The sequence below is a fragment of the Polistes fuscatus genome, unplaced genomic scaffold (genome assembly GCF_010416935.1).
Source record: "Polistes fuscatus isolate 324 unplaced genomic scaffold, CU_Pfus_HIC Scaffold23, whole genome shotgun sequence".
In the NCBI taxonomy this organism is placed as follows: Eukaryota; Metazoa; Arthropoda; class Insecta; order Hymenoptera; family Vespidae; genus Polistes; species Polistes fuscatus.
In genome coordinates, this window is record NW_025113100.1 from 2,885,154 (window position 1) to 2,901,105 (window position 15,952).

A 15,952-nucleotide genomic window follows, 5' to 3' on the forward strand; every position below is an offset into this window, starting at 1 on the left:
AGATAACATATTAAGTGGGTTATTATAATATCGAAAATATTTGTGGAACAGGTTTTGCCTATTAAATTGATTAATGGTTGTGTCACTGTCGTTCATGCCACATTCACATTATTCTACATAGATTACGGTACTATACGTAACTAATATAATGATAATGAAGATATATATTTGCCTTGTAAAATGTGCATAGAGATCAATATGTTATAATGTAGACTGATTCTTCTACTTGTTACTTGTTATTTTTGGCCTCGCTATATAAATAGAGAATAATGCATATATAAAATATTTTATGATCATTAAATGCATTGTGCTGTACATATTACTTATATATTACTTAACAAATAGAACTATATATATAAAGTTTTATGATATACAGGGTGTAATTGTTTTCCTTATTTTCGTGCATAGAATACACTGACATCGTTTAGCGAGGAAAAACCTCAGACATCCTGAATATTTTGATAATATATTTAATAGTTGATTTTTATATAATCATTTGTATCAATTTATTATTATTATTATTATTTTAAATCTTTTTGTGTTTGTGTTGTTCCTTCAAGATTTAAAAATCTTTATAAATTTGAAGGAATCTCCTCTGGTTTCTTCTTCTTATTTTAATTATATTACTCTATATCTAAGAGTATGTTATATATTTCACGAGTAATAAAATATTCTTCAATAGATTTCTGCCATAAGTAAAACTACCAATGATGTCCAACCCGTAAATGGATGACTGCCTTTTCCACTACCTAACGTATCTCTATAATTTTCCCATACATAGCCACTATATTTGTATTGTTGTATAACATTTTGTATTATATTGTGTCTCAGATCGTCATAAACTTTCTTTGCTTTTGATTGAAAAGGTCCTTCAATTTTGGAATAATAATGAGCAGCTCGAACTGTTAAGTAATTTAAATTTATCCAAATAGTACCACGCCAATAAGGTGGATCATGTTCTGTATTATATTTCATATAAAGCGGTGATGTTTTTGCAAGCGATCTTAATCCATATTTTGTCCAGAGTAAATCAGGATCTGTTAGATCTTGTAAAACTTTTTCTAGTTGTAACGAATTAGGATCAATAATTTGTAAAATGAACGGAAATAAGGATACGTAACCAAAAGAGGAATCAACGTATCTTAAAATTGGATCGTCTAAGACAACTCTAACCATTTCTGAAGGTTTTGCATTAGATTGCGAATGCGGTCTCGTTAAGACAACTTTATCCGTATGAAGACCAAAATCTGAATAAGTTTGCGTATTAAATGACCAATGTAGTTTATTCAACAAATTATTATCGGACAAATAATCAAAGGTCTCTTGGTATTTATTATTGGAATGATTCAAGAACTCTGTAATTCTGGACATAACATTAGCAGCAAATGCAATCCAACAACGTAAATCTACATGTCGTTCATTAATATTTGGATGCGAAGCTCTAGGATAATCATCCAATCCTGATGTAAGTGTTTTTGGATTTAATTCTCTATTAGTATTGGGATCTCTACCACGCCATCTATATGCACTTGGAAATTCACCAATTTGTGTTGTATTAAACCAATTGAACCAAGCTTGAAGACGAGGATATAATTTGTCGAGGAGATGATAATGTTTATCTAACAATTCTTGTTGTTTATGTTCAAGAATATAATGTAAAGTCAAAAAGAATGTTGGAGGATTTGCATTAGTATTCATCTGCGTTACAAATTCATCTGGTACTTTAGCTAATGCTTCAGGACCTAAAATCATTTCTCTCGGTATCCAACCTTCAATGTTCATTAAATCAAACCAATGACTTATGATATCTAATTCAATTTCTAAATCCCATGTTGAAATAAGTAAACCATGAAATCCTTCATCCCATAAAAAACCACGAGGGAAAAAGCTTCTACTAGGTACTGCAGTATATAAAGGTGCTTTCCAATAAGGCACAGGACCTTTGGTGTAAGTACTTTGAACTTGAGAACTTCCATAGAAGTATCCGATGGAACCAATCATGTTGGAAAATGCCATTTTAGCAAAAGATATTTCTTCGTTAGAATAACCTTTAGATTTTAATTTGAAAATGTTTTCAAATTTTTCGTCAAATAATTTACGCTGCTTTTGTAATTCTTGATCATATATATCGTTACTCAATTTATTTAATCTATTGGTGAAACTTTCCGATTCATAATTAATTTCTATTTCAAAAGGAACTTTTCCTGTCACTTGTGTAACAATAAAATTAGGTTTCTCCTTAGTTCCATCTGCCAATAACGAAAGTTGTTCACCAGACAATACTATATGTTTCTTGCTACTTTTTTTATACGATGCTCTTCTCAAATTTTTAAAAACAGTCTCCGTTAGCGCAGTTAAACTTGGTGACGTTGTTGATAAGAATGAATGTTCTTCTATAGTACCTTTAGTGGCATGTATATTAATATTAAAGGAGCCTAATCCCTGCGTATTTCCAGTCATTCCTGTTAAATTGTCATCATTATCGGAATTCACTTCAATCCATCCTTTGGTATTTTCTTCAATAGCGATATAAAATAGTAAAGAGATTTCCTGTTCAAGTTTTTTAGAATCTTTAGAATTGACACTAATTTTTGTTGTCCAATCACCGCCGTATTGACCACTTAGTCTTTTTACAAATGTTGTTGTTAAAATTACAGACGAATCAACTATTTCTTGGACTCCAAATGTTCTTCCATCGTGTTCCAACCAACCGTATCTACGATTAAACTTAATCAATATATTTCATAATAAATGAAAAATTTCAAAACATAAGATTCAATTACCTATCTAATTTGTCACCCTGTTCGCACCAATGCCTAAGACCAGTACCATCCTGTCGTAGATGTTGCGGAGAATACCACATTAGTCCAGTTACCAAAGAATGTGGATCTCTTGTTTTCATTCCGAAGTAAACATTAGGTCTATATGTACCCCAATACCTATCAGGTACATCCAATCCGTTCATAGTTACCAACTAAATATTATACAAAATTAATTTTAATTAAGATAATTAACTATTTAAACGTTTTAAATATCTATCATAAAATATTCCATACCTTTTCTATTTCATACGGTGTATTTACCCTAGTTTCAAGATACCCTTTAAAACTGAACCACGCAGCAATGGCAATGCATACTGCGGTAATGACTGAATTAAATATTGGTAATTTGGTTTTAGCATCTTTTTTAGTATTAAATGGATTGCTGTTTAATTTGCTTCTGGGCTTCATTACCCTTTCTTGAGTTTTGATCTTAGCCATTTTCTTTTTGTTTTTAGAAAAATATTATTTCTTCAATATTATTATCACTATTATTTTGTTATTTTTAAATATAATATTGTGTACGTGCGTAATAAAACATTGCACATTGATTAAAATTATATAAAATCTTGACAAATTAACGATTTTATCTTTTTAATTTAATTTTAGGTTAAAATATATATTTAAAGATTAATGATTGTTTCTTGATATTAGAAAACTATAACGTACTATGTTAACTGTTAATAAACAATAAATGCAACAAAATGCACATATAATAATTCAACATATGTAAAAGTTATCTGTAAATTACACGTACGGTTTAGTAACTTAGATAAAGTATGTATGCCACATGTCGAGTATGGTAAAGAAGAACTAGCACAAAAAAGTTGGCATAGAACCTCAAAAATTGAAAAAAATAAATATATGCATTTAATTGCTAGCTATTTGCTAATTATAAATCCATAATTGCTAACTCTTTTAATTAATTATTTAATTAGTTATTCATAACTGAAAATGTGAAAATTTTTTTTCATTTCTCAGTAAAGCAACGTAGTTGACCACAGCAGAAAAAATTTAATAAGTGCGCTAAATTGCTAACAAAATGTTTATTTAAAATCCATAACTTCTAACTTTATTAATTAAATATTTAATTAGTTATTAATAATTACAATTTGGAAACGTCATGAGTGGGAGATTTTTTTCAAAGTGAGCATGCGCCTTGAATTTGTGGTTGCGCATGCGTATAAAATATTTTTAAAAACTTTTTAATATATAGTAGATACTTAATGCGATGACGGTACAATATTATAAAAAAAATGCAATATTCCTTTATAGTATATGATAATATATGACATATAATTTGATAGTATATAATAGTATATGACATACTTTGATAGTATATATAGTATAGTTATATTGTAATATAGAATTTTTTATAATTATATTTAATTTTTAATATATAAACATGTGTGTGCCTTCAAAAATGCATTTATATATATATTTTTAAATGTAGCAATTTAAGACACTCAAATAAAAAAGAATCCAGAAGGTTTGATGATAAATCCAACGATGATCACCTGTAACAAGAAGAAAACTATATTAATCATACAATCAAGTGATACAATAGCCTGACATATAAATCGTCCAATTCAGAGATGCACTTTTCAATTTAATTATCTATTTATTTTTATCAAATCTTTATTTATCGTTGCAATAAAATAGAATTTGAACGCGTGATTTTACATTTACATAAAATATATATATATAAAAAAAGGGAAAAGTACAAATATTAAATTACCAAAAAAAAATAATATCTAAAAATAATTACTATGAAATATTTATAGAAAAGGAAAATTGCAAATTTAATAAAATACGATCTCAGTCAAAAATCTTAAAGACGAAACAAGAAAAGAGAAATTACTGTAATATTTACCGAACGTTATTAAAGCTTTAAAATTTAATAATACAAAAATTTGAATATTTCTGACTCTAACTAAACACATATGCATCTTTTAGACGATAGAGACACAAATTTGGTGTCCCAAGGAGATGGAATGGTCCATCATCTCCAATTACAACTACAAATTAATGACGAGCAAGAATGTAATATAATAAAAAATAAAATATGACTAGAAAGCTATTCTCGGAAAGTTTTAACTTATTGTTGAACCTTTGAAAATAACTCAATAGTCTATGTAGTTGCCCTCTTCATCCACAATTAAGTGGGGGCCTCTTCGGCCTTAGCCTCTTCTTTCTTCATCCCTGAAAACTGCATTGGACATTTTAAACGTGCAAGAAAGATAATATATTACATATCTTTTTTTGCAAATTAACTTTTATTTCTTTTATGATTCTAATATGGAATTATGAAAAAATTAATTTAAATTTAATGTTAATTATATTCAAGCTCGTGTAACCATGGATGAACTTAGAGTTCATTGCATAATATTACACGAGCACATTTAATCTAACGTCCAAGCAGATAATTACAATCGATGACCTAATAACACGTCGCACTTTTAATATCAAATAACAAAATTCAATTGAAATTTAATAATGCAACAAATGTAATGCATTTTCTTGCAATATTTTCATTTCATTCGTTTGTTATATTAAACTATATCAAATATTTTTCATTATAAGAGAAAATCGCTATTGTGCGAAGTGCTAATCTCATAATACTTAAAACTAAGTATCAAATTCATCAAAGGCTTTGCCAATTTGATTCGACTCTATCTCGTTCGAGATAGAATCGAAAAAGAAATGAATCTTCCAAGTGGTTGCAAATGCCTCTATAAATTATGATACATACTCAAGATTACAGAAGAGTCACAAAATAAATTTACAAAACAAGCATAATAGAATGAGATGATAAAATTTTGCAACAGTTCTGTATAAACCAGGAGGCGGAATTTCCACTCCGGAGTGAAAGTAAGCCTAGTGCCTTTCCTGGGTCCTACCTACTTAAAATTAAAGTTTTCACATTCATTCAAAGAAGTATGCTACCTGTCTGCCAATTACCCGTATTTAAAAAGAGCAAATACACATACGTACCCACCCACCCACTCCACGATTCTCTCACATACCACCAGGGTGCAAAAGCCTAAACTAGAGAGCATGCCCCGGGGCACCTCCGACACCCTAGTTCAACCACGTTTTCTAAACTTATATGCTAAAGGGTATACGTACTGATTGCTGTAATCGTCTGCCAAGGCTAGTGATTATTGCATAAAAAACTACAGCAAAAATACAAGTATACACTAGTATATATGCATACTAGTAATATACGAGTATATCAAAGTTTCCACAAATAAATGCGGTAACTCTACTATGCAAAACGATTGTTAAAAAAAAAAAAAGTTTGTATCGTACACGTGACTCTACAAGTTATTTTTATTCAATAACTTAAAAAAATAATAAGCGCGGTATATTACGTGTCGCGAAACGATGTACAATGCACACATCTAAACGCACACACAGGTGCAACGTACACCGTGCAATCACTAACACAATGACAGCCGCCAATAGGGGAAAAAACTTAAAACTAAACCTATACCAACTGTTTCTCACCCATACGAGTAGCACCTGGGCACACGTATAGATGAGAACACAGAAAGTACAGGGGGGAGAAACGGGAGATTAGTACATTAGAAGCTGAAAATCCTGATCTAAAAAATATGATTAAAAACACATAAATACATAACACATAAATATACATTTTTATAAAAATTCATCTAAGCGACTAAGGACTCTACAATTTTTTTAATAAATAATGACTTTGAATATCTTTTAATATATTTTAATATATTTCAAAACCTCGGACGACTCCTTTCATTAAGTTGGCTGTTCTAATAAAAGAACTGGGCTTTGAGCCACCACTTAACTGCTAGAATCTATCCGTCGCGAATGAGTTTGTTTTCTTGCTCATTTATTTGTAATATCGAAGTATCGATATATCAAAATTAATCGCGATTAGATAAACTAAGTACGAAGCAATACATGTAAGACATTTATTACATGCTTTTCTGGACAAAACGAGTAAATTAATGCTCGGTTTCGTCACTACTAACCACGAACAAAACACGTAATAAAAAAGAAAGTGCATTAATTGATTGCACTGTTAATTAAATGAATTAACCGGTGAGACAAGAAAACCTATCCTGAACTAATACAAAATATACAATACAATATACAATATAATATACAATTTTCATGAGTAACTCCTAGAAAGGAATTACTCATGTGCTCGTCACTAATTTATTTAAATAATTACAACCAGTAACTCGTGCCGATTAGGACCTTTCATCCTCGACATGATTGAGCACCGGAGGGACTTTAAATTTTAACTCACGGCATAAGAAGTTCTACGATGGCTCCAAAACACTCCTACTTCGCAGCAAGTATTGTAGAATGCGAATATCGAAGATCCATCGAAGATCCATCGAAGATCCATCGAAGATCCATCGAAGATCCATCGAAGATCCATCGAAGATCCACGAAGATCCATCGAAGATCCATCGAAGATCCATCGAAGAATTCATTCCACATCTTTGATAAGGTAGAAAGTCCGTCGTCATATCTGTAAAATAAAATAGAACAAAACGATAAGTTATTTGCAATATAATCCAAAATCATATAAAATAAAATCGAATAAAATGTAAATAAAAATAGATACTTACAATGCATTCCAATGGGATGAAATTCAATTGCACCATGGCGATGCACCTCGCGTGAATCTAAAAACGCGGTATAAACGAAAATAAGAAACTATAGATGAGTTTCTTATCGCGAAACCGAAATTTTATTATACGTCGAACAACACTGATTCTAATTCGCGTTGATTTTAATTTACTATACGCCCGATCACTGATTCTACACAACTAATTCAAAGACTGCTTTGCACACAGTCAATGCAAGTAGAAAAATCTTCATTGATGCACTGATTCTAATACGCGAACAGTCTGTGCGACTGTTTAAAGATAAAAATACAACTTTACTCGAACAAACTCTAATGCAATTACTGCATTGGTCGCAGTTAATTTAATATATAAATTTCAAAAATAGTTCGCGAACGCGACGGAATTGAAAAGAAACGAACGAACGTGCTTCTAATCCGTGATTTTAATTATATTTAACGATACAACACTCCCGTATATTGCTTCGCGCACGATAGCAATGCACGAACACTTGCAACACTTCACAAACACACAATTCACACACAAACACTTCCAACACTGATATATTCCCATGATGATCTGAAACAGAAATAAAAACAAAATTATAAATATCATTGTTGTAAGTACAAAAATTATTATAATTATTGAGAAAGTGTTTAAAATAAAAATTGACTTACGTTTATTCTTCATTGATGAATGCACGATGGGTATCCTACCCTTAGGATGACGATGAGCACACGTTTAAACCGAATAAAAGAAACTTACGGAGTTTCTTAACCGAGCAAACGAAACTTTAACATGCGACGATCAACACTGACTTTACTTTCCGATTCTTTTGTATTTTATTTTTACGATGCAACACACGAGTACCTCATTGCCTACGCGCTCGATTGCAATGATGTTCTGAAACAGAAAAAGAAAAAGAGCAATTAATATCATCTTCTCAATAAAAAACCATTGAAATTATCATAGAAATGTTTGATAGGAAAATATACTTACTTTTAGTCTTCAGTGATGACTGCAGGATGGGTATCCTACCCTTAGGATGACGATGAATAAAATAAAATTAAATAAAACTCTGAAAAGCTGAAACATACTAAAAAGATTATAGAACAATATATCCTGTGAATCATTCCTGAAGGCATTGCACACTTTTAAAGATATTTTATCATAAAGAATCAATATAAATTCAAGCAATATTAATTGCCTTTATCTCACTACTTGTATAAAATTACATATAAAGTATTTAATATCAGTAAAAATTGTTAATAAAAATCGATAACGTTATATATATATAATAGTTTAATACGTCACGTCGTTAGATCTTATTGTTAGCTCGTTGAAGGAACGATCTGGAATGAACACGTAATCGCGTCCTTCATGTCGAACGTTCGGCTGTCTTCGTTTTGTTTTCGACTGTCTTCGTTTCTTCTGTTCTCGCTTCGAGAAATTCCTGGAATATACGTACACATTCGTTATTGCCCGTAGATAGAATATTTTGTTTTCTTATTTTCTCTCTCTCTCTCTTCTCTCACTTTCGTTCTCACTCTTTGTATACATTTCTGTATGGTTTAAAAAAAAGAATAACGCTTACCTCGATGAATATGAAGATAAAAAAGAGTAAACACAATTGTTAGACTGAGTATATGTATTCCTGCTGGACTCTTCTAATGCTCGGTACCTAAAAAAGAAAAAAAAAGATTACATTAGTATAACATAAAGAAAATCAAATATATGAGTGTATGTGTACGAGCTACCTATACTTATGTATATATGCCTGTATGTGTGTGTATGTGATAAAAATCTAATTTAATACGAAATACGATCTTTGAATACATAATTATGAAAAATAATTAATTAGAGCATCATTAGAGATGGTAGTAAGTATCGATACCATGAAAAAAGCTGGAAATTAGAAGAAATATTGTTAAGTAACATTGGTGAGATTTGGCGGGATATCGAGATATATCGATGTTATATTCTCACAAATTTCTTACGAACTTTTTAATATTTCGTTTTGAAAACATTCACGTATGAAAATCTTATGTGTAACTATCGTTTGATATGTAATAGAAAGGTGTAAAATACTTTTCAATTACCTGAATAAACGAGATGACGCAGTACGCTGGAACATATACAGCTGACAGAAAATGGCGTTTCCTCTACCTTTCCCCTGCGCCCCCTTCCGTTGCTACTGCGTTGCCTCTGCTGCGCATCTGCTGCGCGCGGTAGTATGCGCGGTAGTCAACTTTCAAAAAAAGTAGCGAAATCCGTTGACCAATGGCTACTTGAGATTTTGCATTTTTCCACCTATTATAGAAAAATATCGAATAGTTAAAAATAGGATATAGGAACATAAAATTGTCGAAATATATACTTTATTAATCCAAACAATCAAAATTGAACATTATAAGTCGATATCCATAGAAATGATGACGTAAAACAAGATATATATATCATTGCGTAGAAAAATGCATACCAATGTACATGGAATTTTTTTCTACGCAAATATTCTTTATCCTCGACATTATCGTAATCTTTCGATTATATCATTTGGAAGTCATTTGCTAGAAGAATCTATTAGTATATAGGAAGATTATTTACGTTAGAAAATATTTTTTAATTACCTGAGATTAACGGGACGACGTAGCATCCGTCCGATCTCCAGCACCGACGCCGCGAAAAGAAAGAGGAATGATCAGCAAAGAGCCCTGATTGGCTGATAATTATTGCAAAAGAAAAGATGACCAATCAGAAATTCCCAATTACCATATAGAAATTTCACGCACACAAGCTTGCCATGTCACAGTACGTAACTGGCTTTCTTCATGACCACGCTAGTCAAGCTAGATATGATAATTTATTTATTAAATAAATAAAAATTTATTCTATTTTTCTATTTAATGTACACGTATCTTGTTAATATTTAAAAAATAACGAAAAGAATAAAGACAATAACTATAAACCTTATCACACAGAACAGAAAAACATACATAATTTATTTATTACAATAATTAAATATCTATTTTATTATTAATTATAATTATCTAATTATTAATCCAATTAATAATTATTCTTATCTAATTTATTTTTCTATTAGATGTATACGTTCCTTGCTAATATTTAAAAAAAACGAGTAAAATAAAGACAATATACACTAAAAACTTTATCACATGGCAACGTTCTGATTTAAACATTCCTTCAATTTTTATGTAATTGTTTAAACTAATATACATTTGTTTTAACGTCCCGTGCAATGATGACTTTGGATAATAAAATTTTTATCCAGAAAAATATCACATTAAAATTATTTTATATTCAAAGTATATTAATAAGTATGTAATGTTTAAACCAGTACATATGTGTTTAAACAATCTGAAATATAAAGAGATGGCATTAGAATATTAAAATAATTGTTAAATAATCGATAGGAATGTCTATCGTTGTCTAAAAGCTAGGAATATATGACGTATGTACCGTCCCCTTCGAAATCTACCGTTGAAATGAGACGATGTCCTCTATGAAAGTACTTTTATTAAATGTTGTTTATATGACTTTGCGAACGTTGCGCATGTGTATAAAGTGAATAATCGATATAATCAATAAAGATTAAGATTATAACGTTCTGATTTCAGAATTTTTACCATTTTTATGTAATGATTTTAATGCTCCTGCGCACTGAGGGCTTCGAGGGTAAAATTCTGCTGTAATATAAAGAGAGTGCATTAGTGCATTATAATAATTGTTAATTAATCTATGTTAGTGTTAATGCAATTTTTATGCAATTGTTTAAATAAAACTATACTATAAAGATATTATTATTATATATAAATTATAGTTATACAATTACAAATATTGAATGAATACTAACTAATAGAGTAACATGTAAGAATTGAATTTCTTTTTCTCACTTTTGTTAACGTATATGTAAATGAAAAAAAAAGTACGTTTCTCTAAACAATTATCCAACCAATATATTAATACAATTATTAAACAATATACTAATGAAAAATATATGAATTATTAGAGTTTACCATTATGATAGAAGAAAGTTGAGATGTTTGCTCGTTTAAGTACCATAAAAAAATTGCCAGGATTCATTTTAAAATCTTGTAAACTCTTCTTTTATGTATGTACTTGATAGATAAAACAATAAGAAAGCCTAATAGATGCTGTGCTTTTCCAAATCTTCAAACACTTGCAAATCTGAAAATCGTAAGATTGTATTAGTAAGTATCAAGTTATCCTTGTTAATATTAAAACTAATGTGTAGAATAAAGACAATATGCACTAAAAACTTTATCACACTGCACAGAAAAACACACAAAATTTATTTATTTAATAAATCAAAAATATATTAATTTTCCTATTAGGTATACACGTTCCTGTACAATATTTAAAAAATAAAGAATAAAATAGAGGTTATACACTAAAAACTGCACAGAAAAACACAATCGTATAGAAAAGAAACCTCATTGCAGATATTTTTAAAACAATTGACATAAAGCACTGTGACCATCCTTAAGAATTAAAATAACAAGAATTTTTCCATATCAATACAAATTATGGGATTTTATACTTTCATGGTTGGCATGGAGATGTCAATTGTTTTGTTTCAATTTATTTTAATCTTTAAGGATGGCTATGTTGCTTCATGTCATTTGTTTTAAAGATTTCTATAACGTGGTTTCTTATCTATACGATTATGTTTCTCTGTGCAATATTATGTCAATTGTTTTAAAAATATCAACAACGTGGTTTCTTTTCTATACGATTGTGTTTTTCTGTTCAATGTGACAAAGTTTTTAGTGTATATTATCTTTATTCTATGCATTATTTTTTAAATATTAACAAGGAAAGTGTTACACGTATAATAAACACTTATATATTTAATTTTCTTTATATTATACCAATGCTAAGTTATTTTATACTTTTTTTTAGGTTTCCAACATTGGTAGAATACAGCATGAATACACATACTCATTGTCAGTCTAATTGTGTTTACTTTTTATATTGATGTCAGTTGTGATAAGTTTATGTCTTTTCTTTTATAACATAAAGAAGATTGTTATAAAAAGTATAAGAAGGAGAAAAAGAGAGTGAGTGACATCTTATACAAATATCATACAAATACATATAGAGACTCTTTCAGTTTGCTTGATACTTTACTAATACAATCTTACGATTTTCAGATTTGCAAGAATTTTAGGATTTGGAAAAGCACAGCATCTATTAGGCTTTCTTATTGTTTTGTGTATCAAGTACATACATAAAAGAAGAGTTTACAAGATTTTAAAATGAATCCTGGCAATTTTTTTATGGTACTCAAACGAGCAAACACCCCAGCTTTCTTCTATCATAATGGTAAACTTTAAGAATTCACATTTTCCATTAGTATATTGTTTATTAATTGTTTTGATATACTGGTTGTATAATTGTTTAGAGAAATTTACTTTCTTTTTTCATTTCCATATACGTGTACATTACGTATTAATTAACAATTATTTTAATGCACTAATGCACTTTTCTTATATTGCAGCTAAATTTTACCCTCGAAGTCCTCACTGCGCAGGAGCATTATAATAATTACTTAAAACAGATAAAAATACGAAAATCATAACGTTATAATCTTAAATTTTATTGATTAGATGGATTATTCCTTTTATACACATGTGCAACGTTAGGAAAGTCAGATAAACAACGTTTAATAAAAGTACTTTCATAGAGGACAAGAGCACATTTCAACGGTGGATTTCGAAGGGAACGATACATAGATCGTATATTCCTAGCTTTTAGACACAATAGACATTCCTATCGATTATTTAACAATTTTTTAAATATTCTGATACACTCTACTTATATTTCAGATTGTTAAAACACATATGTACTGCTTAACATTACATACTTATTAACATACTTTGAATATAAAATTTTAATGTGATATTTTTCTGGATGAAAATTTTATTATCCAAAGTTATCATTGCACAGGGATGTTAAAACAATGTATATTAGTTTAAACGATTACATAAAAATTGAAGGAATGTTTAAATCAGAACGTATTTGTGATAAAGTTTTTAGTCTATATTGTCTTTATTTTACTCGTTATTTTTAAATATTAACAAAGAACGTATACATCTAATAGAAAAATAAATTGGATAATAATTATTAATTGGATATATAATTAATAATTATAAATTGGATAATTATATATAATTAATGATAAAATGGATTTTTGATTTATTTAATAAATAGATTATGTGTTTTCTCTGTGCAGTGTGATAAGGTTTTAGTGCATATGTCTTATTCTTTTCGTTATTTTTTAATATTAACAAGATACGTGTACATTAAATAGAAAAATAGAATAATCTTTATTTATTTAATAAATAATTATCATATCCTAGCTTGATTAGCGTGGTCATGAAAAAAGCCGAGTTACGTACGTGTGACGGGGCAAGCTTGTGTGCGTGAAATACATTTCTATATGGTAATTGGGAATTTCTGATGGGTCACTTGACGTCCGAAATGTAAGACCATAGATGATTAGCGAATCAGCGTTCTTTTCGGTTTGGCCGTCGTGGAGATCGCACAGGTTACTTCGTCGTCCCTTTAATCTCAAGTAATTAAAAAATATTTTCTAACGTAAATAATCTTCCTATCTACTACTTTCAAATGATATTCATCGAAGATACGAGAATTGTGAGACGCAATAAAGAATAAAAATTCCATGTACATTGGTATGCATTTTTTCTACGCAATTGATATATATCTCTTGTTTTACGTGCATTTTCTATGGATATCGACTATTAATGTTCAATTTTGATTGTTTGGATAATAAAGTCTATATTTCGACCAATTTTTATGTTCCATTATCCTATTTTTAACTATTCGATATTTTTCTTAATAGATGGAAAAAAATGCAAAACTCTCAAGTAGCCATTGGTCAACGGATTTCGCTACTTTTTTTGAAAGTTGACTACCGTGCATACCGCGCGCGCAGCAGATGCGCAGCAGAGGCAAACGCAGTGGCAACGGAAGGGGGCGCCAGGGGAAAGGTAGAGGAAACGCCATTTCTGTCAGCTGTATATGTTCCAGCGTACTGCGTCATCTCGTTTATTCAGGTAATTGAAAATATTTACACCTTTCTATTATATATCAAACGATCGTTACACATAAGATTTTCTACGTGAATGTTTCAAAACGAAATTAAAAAGTTCGTAAGAAATTTGTGAGAATATAACATCGATATATCTCGATATCCCGCCAAATCTCACCAATGTTACTTAACAATATTTCTTCTAATTTCCAGCTTTTTTCATGGATCGATACTCTACCCATCTCTAATGATGCTCTAATTAATTATTTTTCATAATTATGTATTCAAAGATCGTATTCGGATAAATTCGATTTTCCCATGTACACACACATACAGGCATATATGCATAAGTATAGGGTAGCTCGTACACATACACTCATATATTTGATGTTCTTTATGTTATACTAATGTAATCTTTTTTTTTTCTTTTTTTAGGTACCGAGCATTAGAAGAGTCCAGCAGGAATACATATACTCAGTTCTAACAATTGTGTTTTACTCTTTGTTTATCTTCATATTCATCGAGGTAAGCGTTATTCTTTTTTTTAAACCATACAGAAATGTATACAAAGAGTGAGAACGAGTGAGAGAGAGAGAGAGAGAGAGAGAAAATAAGAAAACAAATATTCTATCTACGGGCAATAACGAATGTGTACGTATATTCCAGGAATTTTCTCGAAGTGAACAGAAGAAACGAAGACAGCCGAAAACAAAACGAAGACAGCCGAACGTTCGACATGAAGGACGCGATACGTGTTCATTCCAGATCGTTCCTTCAACGAGCTAACAATAAGATCTAACGACGTGACGTATTAAACTATATATATATATATATATATAACGTTATCGATTTTTATTAACAATTTTTACTGTATTAAATACTTTATATGTAATTTTATACAAGTAGTGAGATAAAGGCAATTAATATTGCTTGATTTTATATTGATTCTTTATGATAAAATATCTTTAAAAGTGTGCAATGCCTTCAGGAATGATTCACAGGATATATTGTTCTATAATCTTTTTAGTATGTTTCAGCTTTTCAGAGTTTTATTTAATTTTATTTTATTCATCGTCATCCTAAGGGTAGGATCCCATCTTGCAGTCATCAATGAAGACTAAAAGTAAGTATATTTTCCTATTAAACGTTTCTATGATAACTTTAATGGTTTTTTATTATAAGGATGATATTAATTGTTTCTTTTTCTTTTTCGTTTCAGAACATCATTGCAATCGAGCGCGTAGGCAATGAGGTACTCGTGTGTTGCATCGTAAAATAAAGTACAAAGAATCGGAAAGTAAAGTCAGTGTTGATCGTCGAATGTTAAAGTTTCGTTTGCTCGGTTAAGAGAAACTCCGTAAGTTTCTTTTATTCGGTTAAACGTGTGCTCATCGTCATTCCTAAGGGTAGGATACCATCGTGCA

At 29.8% G+C, this 15,952-nt stretch overlaps 1 protein-coding gene across 1 annotated transcript; it reads right to left on the minus strand.

The window, feature by feature from the left end:
• Positions 1-601: 601 nt before the first annotated feature.
• LOC122518116 (mannosyl-oligosaccharide glucosidase GCS1) lies at positions 602-3,601 on the minus strand. Its single transcript, XM_043636828.1, has 3 exons — positions 3,057-3,601; positions 2,784-2,974; positions 602-2,716 (listed from the first exon to the last, which is right to left on the minus strand). Exons 1-3 carry the CDS (start codon positions 3,258-3,260, stop codon positions 676-678), a joined length of 2,436 nt encoding a protein of 811 aa, XP_043492763.1. The 5' UTR covers positions 3,261-3,601; the 3' UTR covers positions 602-675.
• Positions 3,602-15,952: the final 12,351 nt, after the last annotated feature.